General features: G+C 35.9%; 1 protein-coding gene across 3 annotated transcripts in view; it reads right to left on the minus strand.

The window, feature by feature from the left end:
- Positions 1–20444, minus strand: part of ANGPT1 (angiopoietin 1) — a 431361-nt gene that overhangs the window by 168565 nt on the left and 242352 nt on the right. The window contains exon 9 of one of the 3 annotated variants that reach the window (XM_074387042.1): positions 1133–1191. The exons of 1 other annotated variant lie outside the window; for it this stretch is intronic. In XM_074387042.1, the coding sequence (XP_074243143.1) occupies positions 1133–1191 (59 nt within the window). Of the gene's footprint in view, positions 1–685; positions 1192–20444 lie in introns of those variants that run through there. One more of the 3 variants, XM_074387041.1, reaches the window with a different exon arrangement.

The raw sequence follows: 20444 nt of genomic DNA on the forward strand, positions 1-20444 counted from the left end.
AACCAGAAATGATTATAGACTCACTATATTCTTTCTTTTAACCAAAGCACTGTCCTGCACTGCTGAATGTAATTTTAATAACTTTAATAATGAAAGCCATCATTTATTTTACCCATCATGAACATGGTGCTGGAAATATCAAATAAGTTAATATATTTTTTTCTTTTCACTGACCATTGTAATAGCTTTATGAGGTAGAAATTATTCCTTTGAAAAAACTGAGGTCCAGATAGGTTAAGGTAATTTGTATGTGATCACACAGCTTTAAATGGGATAGATTCAACTCTTTCTTTGCATAGAAAAAGTCATTTTCAAAAGCTCTTCTATTTATTCTGAATGTAATTCTGAGTATAGGCATGGAAATGATCAAAAATTATATTTAGTGGTAGTGAGAATTAACTACGAGTTTTGACAATACAAAGACACAGCCAGATGATTAATCTGAAGGAAAAGAAAAAGAGTACATAAAATGAAACTGCTTATTTTTAAATGTTTTTTCACATGAAAATAATGTTTTTAAAAACAAATAAAAAGTATATATTTATGGTATACAACATCATGTTTTGATAATGCATACATATGGAATGACTAAATGAAGATAATTAACATATGCATTATCTCATATACTTATCATTTTTTTTTGTAGTAAGAGCACTTAAAATTTACTCTCTGATACAGTTTGGCTTTGTTCCCACCCAAACCTCACTTCGAATTGTAATAATTCCCACATGTGATGGGTTGGGCGAGGTGGAGATAATTGAATCATGGGGGTGGTTTCCCCCATGCTGTTCTTGTGGTAGTGAAAAAGATTCAAGAACTCTGATGGTTTTATAAATGCGAGTTCCCTGGTACACGCTCTCTTGCCTGCTGCCATGTAAGACATGACTTTTCTCCTCATTTGCCTTCTGCCATGATTGTGAGCCCTCCCCAGCCATATGGAACCAATTAAATCTCTTTCCTTTATAAATTACCCAGTCTCAGGTATGTCTTTATTAGCAGTGTGAGAACAAACTAATACACTCTCTTGGCAATTTTAAAGTATAGAATATATTGTAATTAACTACTGTCACCATGGTATAGAACAGATCTCTTTAATTTATTCCCCTGGAGATTTTCAAACAAATAGTTGTACCTGTCCTGGTGGATAGTAACACATGTTCCTGGCTGCAATAGGACATGTGCCCTTCTTGCCTGAAAAAAAATAGTAGCAGTCAGTGTAAGAATACTGGAAAGCAGACCCTGAATCGAGAACCAGTCTTGATTGCTTCAATCTTACTTGTCTGTTGCCAAATTCTGTTCCAAAGGTTTATTTTGATTCTGATCATTATTTAGGAATTCTTGTCACTGATTTTTTCAATAGAAGTATACTCTGTTGTTACCACATCCTGCACCAACAGAAGCACTTGACTATCTTACAGAACATTTCACATCCTGAACGTTTTGCTTCATGGACTTCATTTTTTAAAGATTGGCTGTATGCACAACTTTCCTTCCTGTAGTTACCCTTTGAAGAATTTAAACCTCTGCTTGGTAGACATTGCCAGAGTAATATTAAGGTAAAAATTTGGCATTTGCCCTGGGTCATAGTGCTATTAGAAATACGAAAGGGATGAAAATATCACGGATCCAGGTGTAGCTCTTATCATGAAGCAGAAACATGGGCATAACTTTTAAATAATTAATCGGATTACACTGTTCTCTGCTCAAAAGTCTCCACTGCTTCCTACAGTACCTGCAAAAAGAACGAAATATTTAAGTACCCTATAATAGTTTTCAGGACATAGGTGCTGCCACCTACCCAAAGTGCCAAAGTCCACTCTGATCACTCCAGCATTTGACTCCCTCCACTCACACTGATTTCTCTCTCCTTAGCACACCAAGCTTGTGCCTGCCTCCAGGGCTTTGTACTTGCTACTTCATCATGAAATATTTTCTGTCCCCAGAGCTTTTGCCTGCTTCATTTCTTCATGTAATTCTAGCCCCATTAAAATCTTCTCATAATGATCTGACAAAGTTCTCTGAAATAGCCTCCTTATCCCCTGCTCGTTTGTTCTCAAATACTCTATTTTGTTTTCTTAATGGTGTCTTTCACTATCTGAAGCTACATAATTTATGTATTGACTAAGTCTCTCCCACAAAGATGCAAACTCAGTGATGTAGAGAATATGTTAGTCTTAGTCCCAGTTTATGACAGTACCTGGTTCCTAACATTTACTCATTATATTTTTAAAATAAACAAACAAATAAACATTGCAGTAGGTAGCCTTAATCCCCTTCCCACCCTAACCCACATTCCCAGAAAGCTCTGACATATGTGTTTAAAACATAAGAAAGAGAGAAAATTTGCTTCTTATTAGCCTAAAATTTGCCCTCTAAAGGCACCACTTCCTCTCCAGAGAATGTTTTCTATGTTCAGTGGCGAAACCACCCTAAAATATACCTTATAAATTATCCAGGACAACTTCTTAAAACTATTACTTTATCTTACTACTGACTTAACCTCTTCTACCCTCAACCCCAGCTTATCCTAAACTGGGCATTGCTGTTGCTTTTGCGTTGTTTCTGGCCAGATTTCCTAATTTTGGGTGCTCTGCTATTTGCTCCAAATTCAACAAATGTTAATATGATAACCTCCTCTCCCAGGCCGCAGAACAAAGATTCCCCCAATCAGGCTTCCACACACATACCCAGATATGCACTCATATTGTAGGCCTTCTTGTGAAATTTCACTCGTGAAATACGAGTGAAATTCTTGATTTTTTGGAAGTATGCTTAATTAATGTTGGTTCTCTGACAATCTCATTTTTCTAGTTGAGTCCTCCATTATTCCTAGCACACTTGTTAGTGATATTTGCTGCTCAGAGATGCATATTGATTCCTAGGTGGGGATGATCTTTTACCTGTCATTGGGTACACCTTTTATTTTGGAGGCACCCTCAGTTTTTTCTCCCCCTTTCTCACTTGAGGGTTTCAGTTTTCTCTTTGGAAATGAGGCACTAATTCTCTTGCACTATTTACAGGAAGAGATTAAAAGGTTTCATTCACAAAGAACCTGGGACACTGGCCTTAGCATCTCAATGGCAGGTAGAATTGATCAAAAAGCTGTACCTGGTTGCTCAAAACAGTGTAGCATCCACAGTGTCACAGATTACGGATGAGATGTTAGTCTTGTGGAAACAAAAAACACTTGAGTGAATTCACTTGTTAACATGCCATTCAATTTTATGTCAGTGTCAATAGCATGATATTAAAGAGTTTGACACAGTGGTATCTCAACTGTTTCTTTTATTCCTTGTAATAAAATGCTTATTTTATTTTTATGCATGGTGCCAGTACAGCATTTTCCACCCTGTAGGTGCTCTATAAATGTTGACTGGTTGGAATTTGGAATTGTAAGTGTCATAACTTAAAGGCTATTGGCTCCTTATACTTGCATTTGTGAACCACAATTGCAGCTCAGATTGGAGCTCTACTCTGAAACATTTCCATTGAGCTTCTGGTCTAAGTTACACAGCAAACCCTTAAGGTAAAATTATCCTGTTTTTTTACAACCTCAAGTCTATTATTTAAAGCCAATAAATAGTGGTTAATAATGGAGAAGTCTTAAATTTCAGGCATGTTTTTAGAGACTAAGCCTAATAAAATTATTAAGTGGGAGTAAAGAAATATTATTTGTTTTGGTCATACACTTTGAATATCCAAGAGAATCATGGATATCATGTCTCAGTAATGGTTTTGAGGTTTGACTCCTGCTTTCTCAAATGTAGGAAATGGCATTGAGAGTGCTATATGGCTTTATTTTTAGGGTAAGAGCCTACCTTTTAAAGGAAACAGTTGCCTGTATATATAAATCCTAAAGCAGATTTTAGATACTTGGGGAGAGCCTGTGTTTAAGAATCATGATGAAATATTGCTTGCCTTAATGAAATGGCTGTTATTGTTAAACACTGAAAATATTTAGAAACGTTGTCATTAAAAGGTGAGTGAAATAAACCTTAGATAATAAGTACAATAAACCAGACAAAATGTCTGTTGCTGAAAGAATAAGAAAATACGTAAGAAAAGATTGATATCTAATCTTTCAGTTCTTTCTAGCTCCATGAACAACTATTTTGCATACGCTTAACATTGAGCTTTGATATGGGTTTACAAATATGAATAAAACCTAATTCCTACATAGAAGAATCTTAGGAGAGAGAGACGGTTTCAAAACGGGGTTCCTACATTATGTATTTACAAGAAAAGCCTTTGATTACAGGAAGAAAATACCAAAATGCTTATTTCTGTTTATTCTTATAAAATAAAGAAATATGTGAAATGTAAAATCCAAAGATGTCCAATGCAAAGAAATTAAGACAAACTAATCATCCACAGGAATCCTGACATCTTGACTCTCTCACATTTACTATGACGAATTTGGAGGAAAGTAGTGAAAAACAAAAACAAATACCTATACTTCTGCATAATGTTAAAAATCATAAGAAATGCAATTATTTTTTACAAAATTTTACTAAACATAATAATGTTTAAAAAGTTTATTTGAGGTATGTTACTTAATGATGAAAAAAATACCTTTAGAAACATTTTTACTCTTCCTACCACATAACAATGGCCAAAATAATACGTAGAAAATGATATAACATACAGTTGTATACTAAAATGCATTCCTTTGTCATAAAATCACTGGAAGAGGCACAGGATTGATACAGTCTTAAGTATTAGAAAGAAGCTACCCAACGAGAATTTTGCAATGCCTTGGAAGAAAGCACAAATGTTTCTAACATGTCTCAGCTGCTGGTATTTTCTCTATTCTGTTTCAGCAATAACATACACAAAGAACTACTTATTTTTTTAAACCACCAAAGGAGGGCTGTAGCAGAGATAATATATTCTCGGTGGAAAATTATTATTATTATTATTATTATTATTATTATTTTTTGAGATGGAGTTTTGCTCTTGTTACCCAGGCTGTAGTGCAATGGCACGATCTCGGCTCACCGCAACCTCCGCCTCCTGGGTTCAGGCAATTCTCCTGCCTCAGCCTCCTGAGTAGCTAGGATTACAGGCATGCGCCACCATGCCCAGCTAATTTTTTGTATTTTTAGTAGAGACTGGGTTTCACCATGTTGATCAGGATGGTCTCGATCTCTCGACTTCATGATCCACCCACCTCGGCCTCCCAAAGTGCTGGGATTACAGGCTTGAGCCACCGCGCCCGGCCCTGGAAAATTATTTTTTTAATAAAAATAATATTTGTGGAAGTAGCTGTGAAGTGTAATTACGATGAAGCGGTTGCTCCTTACTGGAATTTTTCAGATGGATTTCAGGGAAATGTTGAGGAGAGAATACAGTCTCCTGAATCCTACATAGGCCAGCAATTTAGGCAAAAACAAAGGGCATATACTCAGAAGTGCATAGAGTGCATAAATTCTCAGGAAATAGCCTCTTCATAATAACAAGGCATCTAAGATATAGTAGAATCTTTGGAATTTTTTTTAAAGTCTTTTGGACTTAAAGCTAATCTATATGCTTATTCTTTTACATTAAAAGGTATTCCAAATTTTTTGACAAATGGACATTATTAGTATAATACCTAATGAATCTATTTTTAGGAATGACACACTCTAAAAAAAACACTGATTTTTAAAGAAACACTGGTTATAGAAAAATCATTTCGAAGAAGGATGTAAATATTGTTTCCAGGTTAAATGATTTTCTTCTTGCAAGTGTTATGAGTACATTTACCTGTGACATTACTCATTATTTCTCCTTATTTAAAAAATATTCAAGATATGGTATCATTTTGTCTGTTAAAATTTTACAAATAAAGAGTTCTTATGGGTTTCAAAAACGTTTATTAAATCGTTCAAATTCAGACTTTGCAAGAAAACTGGTGATAACAAGGAAAATGAAGTTTTCAATCAAATTTCAACAAAACTGCCTAATTTATAAATCAAGTTTAAAAATGAGTTTCTTTATCTAATAAACCCAGTCTCTGACGCTCTTCTACCATTTGAACTTGCATATTTTTATAAGATTTCTATTACAAAAATTCTGATAATCTTATAAATATACATAATAGCTTGGATTTTTTTTAATAGGAATACTATAAGTTGGTCATTAGATCTAGCTAGCAGTGGTTGGATCGATTGGATTCAATTTTGTTTTTGGCAAGAATGCTTCATAGACAATGTTGTGTGCTCGATTAGGAGTCATTTGATATTTAGTTCTTTATTTGTATTATGCTAACAACCATGAGGCAGATCCACTGGTTTATTATGGGCTGCAATATAGTAATATTATGATTTTATCATTCTGTAAAGAGAAACGTCCATATCAACTTTTTTTTTTACCCTAAAGTACAGTTTGTCTAGGACAAGAAGGATAAACACTTCATTCTTTCCCTTTGTTTATTAGTTTTCAACATAATGATTTTGTTTCTTAGCATTATCCAAAGACGTCCAATGCATTTAAAAATAGATTGAGCGTACTTGCCCTTTTCAATAAATTCGAGCATACTTGCTTTCAGTCCATTGCATCTTTTATTTTTTGTTGATGGGTGCCTCTTTAAGTTTATTTCAGAGTCTTTCGAGATGTCCCCTCTAGCCTTTTATAGTCTCATGATTTTTTTGTTGTTGTTGTTTGGTTCTTTCCCACCCCCCTCCCCCCCTGCCCAGATCTGAGTTCGGCCATTTCTCCAAAATGTCCCATTTCCTATGAGTGAGAAATAATAGAAATTGCAATCTGGATGTTGGAGCTATTTTTTGCTACTTGGTTGGTCATTGATCCCAGGTCTTTACAGGATAAACTGCAAAAAAGCATGAATTTTTTAAGATAGTAAAATGTATATTGAATCCATACTGATCATACTGATTCAGAGACAGGACCTGTTTTTTATTTAATGTAATTGATCTTTAATCTGCAGCACCTTTTTTCCAGTCTGAAACTTTGGTCTCTGAAACATCCACATAATTTTTCATGTAATTTATCCTGCAAAATACACATAGCAGTGTCCAGATGACAAAAACTCACATTACCCACAACAATATGACTAATTTTGTGGGTACATTTGGCATATATTCCACTGGAGCATATTGTCAAATCACTGTGCTTTATAGTTAATTGAAATGGTTTCTCTTTTTTTGGTCGAACCAGCAATGCAATGCACAGTTAACACATACAATTCTTTGCCATTCAATGTATCGGTTTTGTTTTTCAATAAACTTTGCATTATAATTCTATAAAATAATCACATAGTTCCAAAGGAAAATCAATAGAACAAGGTATATCCATGGAAGTCCTACATTCTTGTACCCTGTATCTGTTCCCTATGATGCTCCTTACACGTACCTTTTTAAAAAAATTCTTTGTTTTGGTTCTGGTTCTGGTTCATCCAGTCACTGTTTTATACAGTTTATCTCCACAGAAAGATAAACTTTGCCAAATCCACATTCTCATGCAACTCACACTCCTGTCAACATAGAGACCATTTATTTTATCTTAGAATATTCTCCCAGACTCTTTCTCAGTCAATCTCACTCCCCAGAGAGAGTCACTGCTCTTACTTCTTGTCTCATAGTTTTGCCTTATCTAGAGGTTTATATAAAGAAAATTCATACAGAATGTATTTATATGTAACTGACTTCCTTAACTTAGAATAACATTTTTGAGGCCCTATATTTTTAGTTCACTTATCAGTCGTTTAATCCTTTTTGTTGCTGAGTAGTATTTCATTGTTTGGAGGTACCACATTTTAAAAAGTATATATATTCATCATTTGCTACACATTTAGGTTGTTTATTATATTACCTATTATATATAAAACAAATATTCTTGTAGAAGTTGTTTTTTTCTATAAATACATTGTTCTTCCTTGTGAATACTAGAGTTGACATATGTTTAACTTTATGAGATTGTGCTAAGCAATGCACAAGATCTCTGTCTGTTTGACAAACTCTACAGCTTTTGTGTTGTTTATCTTTTAATGTATCCTTTCCATGCAGGTGTAGTGGTATTTTGTTGTGGTTTTAATTCTCATTTCCTTGATGGCAATATTATTGAGCACTTTTTGCTGTGCTTTTTGGCCCCTTCGGTATCTTCTTTTGTGAATTGTCTAAGTCTTCTCTACTGTTCAAAAGGTTTTTGTTGTTGTTTTAAAATCTTTTAGTTTTAAGAGCTATCTATTTGAAATACAAATACTTTTTTCCAGTTTGTTTCTTTTTGTGTGTGTATGTGTTTTTTGATGAGCAGAAGTTTTTAATTTTGATGAAGTCCAACTTGCCATTTTTTTTTTCTGGTATGAGCTTTCTGAGTCATTTAAAGACTAAATGAATTAAATTCAAAATTAAAGAATTAAATTCAAAATTAACAAACCAATCAAGGTACAATTACTTTCTGTAAATAATATTATTAATTGTATAGAAAAATGTGTTTTTCAATGCATTAAGACATTTTTAAATGCCTTAAATGTTGTCATATTACCTTTATCTGATGCTTACAATGTCTATTTTATATATACCTTAAAATATATAATACATAATTAATAAATGAGTATATATAAAAATTTATGCACACATAAATATATATTTACATACATAAACAAATATTGAGGTGCATATTCAGCAATGTTATTGATAAAGAACAAGATAAACATTTTTGAGAACAAGAACAAGATAAACATTTATTGATAAAGAACAAGATAAGCATTTTGAGACCACTGGACAGGCATTTAAAACTAGAGACAGTGGTATATACAGGATATTATGGTTATCCAGAGGAGAGACATTAGGCCAAACGTGGGATTAAGAAAAATCTTTCTGAATATGATGACTGTCCATTGAGTCTTAAGGGGTTAGTACAAATTATACAAAAGGGTATAAAAGGAGGCACATGAGAAAGAAAAAGCAAGATGAACAAAAGCATAGATGTGTGAAATCTCATTATTTATGGGGGAATTATATTTCATAGTTATTAGAACTTATCTCATGATTTATGGGGGGAATTATATTTCACAGTTATTAGAACTTTAAATCCAAGAAGAGATTAGAAGGATTGGTAGGGACCAGACTGTGGAGGGCCTTGTTTTAACATGCTGAGAGAATGGATTTAATTCTCAAGGTGACAAGGAGCCACCCACTGAAATCATTTAAGGAGGGATTGCCATACTCCAATTCTAAATGCTCAGCTTTGTAGCAATGGGAAGACGTAATTAAGAGCAAAGCTAGAGCCTTAAGAATAGTAATTGGATATTGCAATTGTGCAGGTGGCAGATTTTGATGACCTGGATAGGAGAGGAAGGGCTGTGTTTGATGTTTGAGAATGCTTAAAGAGCCAAAATCAGGAAGACCTGGTGATTTGCTATGAAGGTGGATCGGGAAGTAGAGAAAGGAGAAGGGTACCTAACTCTAAGGTTCTGGTTTGTGTATCTGAGTATGTTGGTGATAACACTAATCAATATCAAGGAAAATACAAGATGAGAAGCTGCACCAGCAGGATGGCTGTTTCCAAACTTTATTCTGCCTGTGCACCCATACAGACATATCCACTTGATAGCTACCAGCTTCTGTTACTGTAAAATAAACTCCCTAGGAAAGCATTTCTAACTGTGTTATGTTTGGAACCTAAAGTTCCCTTATACGATATTATCTCTCCAAGGATGTCTAAATAATATACTGAAAACATATGGAAGTGCAAAATGGGGTGTAAAAATAACAAGCCTGTGTGAATAAATTTATTCAAACATTTATTCAAGAAATATCTATTGAACAACCATTTCATGTCAGGAAGTGCCCCAGGTACAGGGGATGCAGTGATAAACAAAGCCAACCTGATCTCTGCCTTCAGGTTTCTTGTTTCCAGAAAGGTGCACAGAGTATGATGCTGGGGATAGTACAAGGAGTAACGAGGACATAGAGAAGGAAGATCTATTTTCCTCAAGAGTCAGGAAAACCTTTCAGAAGAAGAATAAGGGATAAGGAGTTGGTTGGCTGGAAGAAGGAGTGGGTATATAGAGGGAGTACTGCAGGGAGTACTGCCTGTAATATCACATCACAATATAAACATCATATACACATGCATAATGTACAAAGGCATAGGGACAAGAAAGAATCAGATCAACAGGATGAACTGAAAGTTCAACAGGACTAGAATACAGAGTGCAAGGGAGAGAGAGGAAATGACGAGATTCAACAAATATTACCTTTGCTGTACAATCTTCAACAAGGTTGGGTTATACACTAAATTTAAAGAATATGACAATGAGTTTAAAAAGATCCTGTTCTCAGGAGCTCATAGTCTACTGAGAAAAAAGACAGTCACAAACAATAAACTAATCCTATACTGGGTACTCCGATAAGAATTTTAAAGAATTATGGACTCATCAGCATCCTGTCGAGGTCACTAGGAACTGGGGAAAGAATAACAGAAGGAATGTTGCAGAATAGTCTTAAATGATTTTATGAAGATTCCCAACAGCCCTGGACACAGGGTGTAAAATGGAAGGCATTCTAGACAGTGGGACCCAAATGCACAAGGATATGGCACTTGGGTTGTAGGAGAAATGTTTTTTATTTGAGGATCATACTTAGAACATTTGTTGCTGAAATACATTTCTGGCCCAGCTCTCAGCCCTGCAGCATTCCAGTGCTATCCTTTTAATGGTCACACTCCTACAAGCAAAGAACAGCTAGGAATAGGACATCATTTGAAATAATTTCAAATAGTGAAAGATGTAAGGTAAAAGTACAGCCTTGCAGAGTAGTAGAACTTCCCAAAATTATAAAACACAGTCATTTTATGTTATATGTATTAAAGGTTTATGTAGTCAAAAGTTTTCTTTCTTTTTCCCAATTTTAGTTATGTAAGATTATATGAAATTTATTTCAGTCTTTAGTGAACATTCAGTACAGAAAGACTATAGACTTATGTTCATGTTTAATGACATTTACATGCTAAATTGATACAAGAAAGGTGTTTTGTTTTTCAAGAATTGCCCAAGGAAGATATATCTTTTAGAAAATGAACCAGAAGTTTCTGCACAGAAAGAAGAAAGTGGTGAGAGGATTATGATCCAATGTGAATTGATACAATATGTTAAGTTGATAATAATATTTGACAACTTCTCTTGTAAAGCTATTCCTTTGGAAGACTGAACAGTTTCATTAAGGCTAGCTTGGAAAGCTAAAAAGAATGAAATATTAAAAGCCTCAAAGAATCCCTACAGCCTGGTTATAGATTGTAAGAATTTTACATGACCACAGAGTAAAGAGCCCTGGATCAGGGATCATGAGACCAAAGTTTATTCACTGTGTGGTCATTGACAAAGGTCTTAATGGACTGCATCCGGATTTCTTCATTGGTAAAAAAAGGAAGTGCTAATACCTTTCTTTTAGTGTTATTTAGATTCTAAATGACCATTGACCCTTGAACAATGCAGGGGCTAGGAACAATGACCCCTGTGTGGTCAAAAATCCACATAGAACTTTGACTCCCCTATCTGACCAGAAGCCTTATAGATAATACAGTCGATTAACATGTTTTGTGTGCTACATGTATAATATACTCTATTTTTATAATAAAGAAAGCTAGAGAAAAGAAAATGTTATTAAGAAAGTCATAAGAAAGAAAAATATATTTAATATTCATTATGTAGAAGTGGATCATCATAAAGAACTTTATCTTTGTCATCTTTATGTTGCCTAGGCTGAGGAGGAAGAGGAAGAGGAAGAGGAGAAGTGTTGGTCTTGCTGTCCTAGGGGTGGCAGAGGCAGAAGAAAGTCTGCCTATGAGTGGACCTGTGCAGTTCAAATCCACGTTGGTCAAGGGTCAATTGTAGCACACCTAGTGCATTAAGCATAATCACTGATGATGTTAGGATACATACCTCTAAGTGTGCTCTCTGGACAGTTATTTCTGCCAACAGAAATAGAAATTGATTGCATGCCACATATGTAATTTTAATTATTCTAGTCTCTACATTAAAAAGAGTGAGAAGAAATGGGTAAAATAGACTTTCGTAGCATATTTTATTTAACCCAATACACTCCAGAAATGGATATTGCAATATGTAATCAATATAAAATTATTAATGAGGTTTTTTACATCATATTCAAAATATGCTAAGCCTTCTTAATCCGGTGTGCATGTTACATTACAACGCATCTCAATCTGGATGAGCCACCTCCCAAGTGCTCAAGAGCCATATGTGGCTAGTGGCAAAAAAAATGGACAGTGCTCAACTTTGGGTTACACTGCTGGGTGTAATCCCCACTTAGTGGCTGCATCACCTTGGGAAGTTCTTTACCTTATCTGTCCTTCAGTTTTCTCCTGTATATAAAGGATATACTAGTAATGCACACATCATGGTGTCAAAGGATGAAAAGGCTTATAGTAAGTATTAAAGATATGCTAGCTACTGTTAGCAGTAGTCTTGCTAATAATAGTATCAGTATTCAAGATCAATGCTAAAACTACTATAATTGTTATGATTGTTTTATTTTCACAATCATCATCATCATCATCAGCAGCAGCAGCATGCAAAGGGTCCAGTCTAATGGTGGAGCTCTGTACATAAGTCTCCGGTTGGAAGCCAGTCATGATATTTCTAAGAGGTTGTAAGGGTTCATCCTATAAGAAGCAGCATCTCAGCCAGTGTGTATGGGTGCAGGAAGGCACCATCCAAGCTTTAGGAAGAGACAGCTGGCATGGCTTAGGTGTGCTATTAAGGCCCTAGACAAATAGTCTGTGATTCAGTCCAGGATCTCAGCTCCAGTGGAAAAAAAAATAGCAAAACTCAGACAATCTTGTTTGAAACTGATGTTTTTCAACTGGCATAACTGATAGAAATTAGAGTCCTTTAGGGTTGATGGGCATATGAATATCAAGGTCTTCAACCCAGACTGATAAGCCACCACACTGAGATCAGTAAGGTTAACTTCAGATCCCCTGGTTCCAAATATAGTCCTGGATTGTCTAGAATTGGCTCAGGAAATGAGTGATATCTACCTGTTTAACTAGGACTAATATAGGTATAACACCCACCACCACCCCCAATTATTTAGTTTTGAAATTTTTGTGTGGCAGAATAATTTTTAAGATATTAATGTATATTTTTCTACCTGTATTTCCTTATTCAAGAAAAAAAGTTATTTGCTCCTCTACTTTAGGGATAGTTTCATGAAAAGTAGAAATGAATTTCCAGAATTTTTCATTATTAGATGTTGTGTCCAAGAACCTAAGGCCACTGAGATTAAGTTAGATTTCCTGAAGAGTGATCCGACAGGGTGTGTCTCTGAATCTGCCCTTAAGTAGCGCATCAGGGAGCTGCCATGAACTCGGAATTTAAGGTGGGTGGAGCCTTTGGGACACTGCTCCTTACTCTTTGTTTCTTATATTTCAAGGGCATATGAAATAGGTCTCCTTTCAAGGGTGATTATCTTGGGCAACCTTGGACTTGCTGAGTTGTTCCAGGCATTGCACCCTTCCATTGGAGTAGCCAGTCCCAGGGGAAACTCAGAGAGAAAAAGAGGGACTTCCTCAGACTTAGATGTAGGGATGCCTAGAGACTAAGAGAGGAAAAGAAGTCCTGGAGTTTTTCAAATACCAAACACCCATGCCTTATTTGTAGATAATTCCTCAAAGTGCGGGCAAAATGGGGTGTTGGGGAAAAGGGCTCTGTAGCTTCCCACCCAAAGTGTGGCTCAGCCTCTGCAGGACTGGATGAACTGACAGAAGCAATGGAAGAAGAACAATGCTGTCTCGGGGATCAAGGATGTTGAAAGATGACTGGAGATGCGGTCTCCATGACACAGACTGTCCATTTGCCTCTGGGTCCTTTACACTGCTAGAGTGGGGACGTTGCAAAATGACTGGAGTAATTTCCTTGCTGGCTTGATGAAGAGTTTGTAGGCAAAATTAAGCTGATTTAAAACACATAAAGTAGTGGGATATTCCTTGCTTGTCTGGACTTGTGAAATGAAATTTATACCCCAAATAGATACTTAAATGATCTCATTTTTATTCTGAAAATGGTACAGAAAATGAGTAGAAAGCAACTAGGGTACCACTGTTTAGTAAGTGAGGAAATAATTTCAGAGAGGTTAAAATAATTTTTCAGGGTAAATATCAGTGCTCGATCAGTGGCCTGGATCTTCTGATATACAGGCAGTTAGATAGGTAGATAAATAGGGAGATAGCTGGATAGATCGATAGGTTAGACAATGTGTTCCTGCATGTGCATCATTTTCAAAGCCTTACATTCTTTTCCTGATAAGCAGAGTATTATTATGCTCTTGGTTTGCCATCTATGGTAGGCAGAGTTCTATGGTAGTCCCCAAGACTTCCTATCCCCTATTTGAATTCCTCTGTATCATCCCCAAGACAATGAATATGTTGGATTTAACTCCTGTCTTGGCCCTGTAGATCCATATTTAAAAGCCCCATGAAATGATCAAGTCAAGCCCATTCAGATCTCCTGCCCCGAGAGTAGACAGGTGCTGAGTATGATCCCCATCTGACATCCAGAGAACAATGGGACATCAGTTCTAGAACCCCAATAACTTAACTTTGCCAACAAGGAACTTGGAAGAGGACCCTGAGCTCCAGATGAGAAAGCAGCTGCTCACCATGATTTTTGCCTCATGAGTCACTAAGCAGAAGCTCAGTGCAACAATGCAAAAGGATTATGACAGTTTGAAATGAATATTTTCATAAAATGTTTCTTGGAACAAATAAAGTTATGTTGGAAAGCAATAAAACACCTTAAAATATTTTAAGCCAAATAAACATTTTCTACTGAAAAGCATCATGAGTTTGCACTTTTGACAGCATGGAAGTCTGGGTGTATAGGACTAAATATATTGTGGGTCTATATAATCAGGAAGGAATGGGGTTGGAGCAATAGAAAGACTGCAGGGAAATGAGCATGGGGTAGTGGAAAGCATGCCAAAAATGGCAGAGTAAGGAACTGTGTGGAAGTAGGTCACTAGTTTCAATCCAGGCCAATGCAACCACTACATATGGGGTGCATTTAAATTGAGAGGCGCTCTAAAAATTTTGATGACTCCCTTAATACTTAAATATTTCAAAGTTACAGCTGTGGAAGCATCCTCCCACAACTGTATTATAAGAATAAGTAATACTCTTATTCATATTACTCCAGGTTCATCTCCCACTTAGAGAAATACCCAGTCTCATGGCCATCCTCACAATTACCACCCTGATTATCCATCTCCTATGGCTTCAGTCCTCTCTGGATTTCCTCTGTGTCTAATCATAATCTTACACTTTATCCTTCTTGAGTTCAGACTCATATATCCAACTACCAAACTTGAATCACTACTTCCTAAATTCAATGTAAAACTGAGCTCATTAGCTACTCCCCAAAACCTGTGTTTCCTATTTAGGTCATTTATACTGTCCCCTATTTAATTAATCAAGACAAAATCTGGATTTTGATTTCCTTCTACCTCTCATGCAATTATTAAGTTCCTTATTCTTTTTTCTTAATATTTTTCAAAATCCAGTCTCTTTAGTTCACTTATACTGTCATTGCTGTGTAGATCAGGTCCCCATCCTAACAGGCTTCTATAATAAATAGCCTTCCCACAGGTCCAAACTTCTCCATTCTTATGCCCTTCCAACTTTTCTTCTAATTGTAGCAAGTGAAAAACTCTTCATTGTCTCTCTCTAATGAGAGGATAAAGCCTAAGCTTAGGAACATGACTTCAAGTCCTTCATTATGTGGCCCAACCTCCAGCCACTTCTCCTAGCACTCTTCCCTCAAATAAGCGTTACAGTCCATTTATACTGAAAAATGTGGAGTTCCTCACAACTCCATGCTTTCTGACACCTATATGACTCTGCATTTCCTATTCCGAGTCCCCACCTCCTGGGTGGGCTTCAGCAATCCTTCCACCTCTGACTCTGGAACAGCTAGGACTACAGGTGCACACCCACCATGCCCGGATAATTTTTGTATTTTTTGCAGAGATGGCATTTTGCCATGTTACCCAGGGTGGTCTTGAACTCTTGGACTCAAGCGACTCAACAGCCTCAGCTTCCCAAAGTGCCATAGCCACTATCCTCTATGAAAATTTGTGCAAACTGAGGGATACCTACATGCTCCTTTTAATTTAAAAAATATCTCTATATAAAACTTACTATTGCATGGAAGTGCTCATCTTTCACACACTTATTATTCTTTACAACTTTAGATAACATAAAATTGAAGCAAGTTCAATCACTCCCACCTCAGTGTTCTTGTGGTTTTAACATATATTAATTTATTAAGTTTAACACTTTTGTACTGCTTATTTATTTCGTCTTGTCTGTTTTTCTGATTAATTGTGACTGTCCATAAGCCTTAATTATCTCTGTGTCTTTAGGTACCTTCCTCATGCTTTACCTGGATGCTAGTAGCTGCTCAATGTGTCTGTTAAATATAATGCACATTATGCCTTTAAACCTGTAAAATTATTTCCCAAGGGGAGGGCTTATGTAACTATAATCCAGCATCTCAGTATAAATATTATGATTGTTTGTGCCTTTCTCTTAATAGAAAATTTAAGTTAATTTACAGCCTGCATGATCTTCTCACTCTAACCTTTCACACCACTGTTTAATGTTTATTCATTGTATTAAAGTACACACAATTGTATAGTATTTGCTTATAATATTTTCTTTTAAATTCATCTTTAACTTACAAAGCTTAATACTTTAGTTGATTTCAGTTCCTTACAGCATATCTAGAAAGTATATCTATATATATTTTTTAACACTTAAAAACAAATTTACTTAAAAGCAAAGCAACATTTAACAACTTATAAGTAAAGAGATAATCATAATATAAAATACAGTTTTAAACAAAAATGTATGTATAAAAGTTGTGTGATGCATTTTTTTTAATTTATTTTTTTATTTTTCTTTTTTTAATTGTAATTTAGGTTCTGGGATACCTGTGCAGATCATGCAGGATTGTTGCTTAGGTACATACATGGAAAGGTGGTTTGCTGACTTCATCCCCCCATCATCTATATCTGATATTTCTCCCCTCATTATCTATATTGTTTAAATTTAATTAATGTAAAAGAAACTCAGGTAAGTTAGTCATAATAATTCTGTGGCACAGCTGCATGATAGCGGTGCCCTCCAAGCTTTCACCTTCATAACCTGCACATGGACTCCCCCGGAGGCCAAGATAGAGTGAATGGATGGGCAGTAGGCAGACTACTTTCACAAAGAGATAGAATAGGAGCTTATTTCCAAAAGCATTGGCAACAAAAGCCAAAATAGACAAATGGGGCCTAATTTAACTCCAGAGATTCTGCACAGCAAAATAAACAATCATTAGAGTGAACAGGCAACCAACAGAATGGGAAAAGATTTTTGCAATCTACCCAGCTGACGAAGGGCTAATATCCAGAATCTATGAAGAACTAAAACAGATTTACAAGAAAAAAGCAAACAGATCCATTCAAAACTGGGTGACGGATGTGAACACACTTTTCAAAAGACATATATGAAGCCAACAAACATATGAAAAAAATGCTCATCATTACTGGTCATTAGAGAAATGCAAATCAAAACCACATTGAGATATCATCTCATGCCAGTTAGAATGGTGATCATTAAAAAAATCTGGAGAAAACAGATGCTGGAGAGAATGTGGAGAAATAGGAACACTCTTACACTGTTGGTGGGAGTGTAAATTAGTTCAACCATTGTGGAAGACGGTGTGGCAATTCCTCAAGGACCTAGAAGTAGAAATTCCATTTGACCCAGCAATCCCATTACTGAGGATATATCCAAAGGATTATTAGTTGTTCTATTATAAAGACACATGAACACATATGTTCATTGCGGCACTGTTTACAATAGCAAAGACCTGGAACCAATCCAAATGCCCATTGATGATAGACTGGACTAGCACAATGTGGCACATATACACCATGGAATACTATTCATCCATAAAAAACAATGAGTTTGTGTCCTTTGTAGGGACGTGGATGAATCTGGAAACCATCATTCTCAGCAAACTGACACAAGAACAGAAAGTCAAACACCGATGTTCTCACTCATAGGTGAGTGTTGAACAATGAGAACACATGGGCACAGGGAGGAGAGCATCACACACTGGGGTCTGTGGTGGTGGGGGGAACTAGGGGAGGGACAGCGAGGCGGGGTGAGGAGTTGGGGAGGGATAACATGGGGAGAAATGCCAGATATAGGTGATGGGGAGGAAGGCAGCAAACCACATTGCCATATATGTACCTAAGCAACAATCTTGCATGTTCTTCACATGTACCCCAAAACTTAAAACACAATAAAATATATATTTATAAAAAGGAATAGAAGCTTGTTTGTAAAAGATACCAGGACGCAGCCTCCTCTTTACCAAAACAAAATAAAATAAAATATCCTTTTACATTTTGATGACAGTTCACATGTCAGAGTTTGAGATTGTCCTGTGTTAAAAGGGAGTTATTAAATTTTAACCATGATCTATCATTTACTCCTCATTGAAGGTGACTCTATTAACTTGCTTTTTTGAAAGAATACATGAGATATAATGACTTCAAGTTTTCCCTGGAATCCCTTTATTGCGTTCACTATCACAACTTCAATGATGATATAGAGTAAGTACTTAATAAAATAATGATTAGAGAAATACACGAGGACATACTGACCATGAATTAAAAGAGGTTACTTTTATTAAAAGAGCCAAATTGACTAGAAAAAAAATTTTAGTTGAATCTTAAATCCTAAGCTGCCCAAATTTGTGTTTTATAAATCATATTACATAAAATAACAATAATATATGTGTAAAAAATAAATGAGTAATTACCATTAAATAGTACCATTTATATATTTGCTAGTTTTAAATTTAAAAGAAGCATGTAGGTTTCCCTCAATTTACACAATACATATGTTCCAGCAAAGTTGATAATAGAGTAGACATCTGAGATAACTAAAATTATAAATTTGGACATCTTTTTCTGGAGGAGAATGGCCTAAGTTTAAAGTCAGAAAATAAATGACTTAACATAGTGGTCAAATCTGAGAGTTGGATTTTGTATAGGTAAAAGGGATTTCTTAATCTTTCAAAGCAATTCAATCCCATTCAACACATAACAAGTTTCTGGTAGGTACCGTGGGGAATTAAAAAAACAAGTAAGAGGCAGCCTTTTCTAAAACTCAAGCAAAATATGTTGAGCTGTAAAAGTATATGAGTATAGAGACGGTGACAATTAATAGAGGGGACTAGAAAAGGGAGTCATGAAGCAACACGATGGGGATTGTTTTGCCCATCTGAACTGAAGGAAGGGACATTCTAGGGAGCAGTTCTGAAAACTCCGGATGCATAAAACTCACATGGCTGGCAGAAGGGTAGGTGGGGGCTGCAGTACTGTATTCTGTATCAGCTACTACTACAATAATGATGTTTAACAAAACTCTGAAAAAGAGAATGTAGTGGTTTAAAATAACAACCTATTATTGTTTCTCATGATTATGTACCTTAACTGAACAGTTCTGCTGATCTGAGCTAGGCTCAGTTGATCTCAGTTGAGATCATTCATGTCTCTGGAATCATCCATGGGTCAGATGTGGGCTGGCTGGTCTAGGTTGGTCACAGCTGGTAGACTAGTCTTTACCCTACATGGTGTCTCTAATCCTCCATTAGGCTATGCTGGGCTTTTTTTCATGCCAAAGGTGGAATTTTTCTGACCAGACTCAGAACTGGCACACAGTCATCAATTCTGCTGTGTTCTATTGGCTACAGCAAGTCCAGAGCTAGCCATCCAGGAAGTAAGGAAATAGATTTTACCTCTTTACAGAACAAGCTACAAAGGCACATTGCAAAGGGTATGAATACAGAAAGGGGAAGAATAGGCATCATTTTTGCAAGTAGTCGACCATGGGGCTTCTTTGTTTCAACTGGAATACTGATTAGGTAGAATGAAGCTGTCTGGAGTGCAGGTTGAGATTAACTTGACCTGTTTATTTTAAATTCAGGGAGCAGTGAGGAAACATTGAAGTGTTTTAAGCAGGGAAAAAATGTTCACAAGTCTAGCTTTAGAAAGAATAAGCTTTCATGGTTACAAGGTGAATAACAGCATAGAGAGGCAGGAGAAACAGTATCTTTTCCAATCATCTAGGTGGAAATTAAGGAAGGTTTGAATCCATGTGATAGAAATAGGATCAGAATCAAGGCCAAAAATAAGAAACTTCTTGCAAGGACTAAATGATAAGACTGCTGATGGAATGTCAGGCAAGAGGGACAAGTAGCATCTACTTTATGCTCCTTCCTTTTCCCCTTGTACACCAAACTCAAATTTTTAACATAAATCCTTCTAGTCTACATGCAGAGTTCCCAGAATATATTGTCCATTGTCACATGATAATATAGCGTTTAATAATTGGCAGGACATAACACATCATATTGTAGG

Source organism: Saimiri boliviensis, chromosome 15 (genome assembly GCF_048565385.1).
Source record: "Saimiri boliviensis isolate mSaiBol1 chromosome 15, mSaiBol1.pri, whole genome shotgun sequence".
NCBI lineage: Eukaryota > Metazoa > Chordata > Mammalia > Primates > Cebidae > Saimiri > Saimiri boliviensis.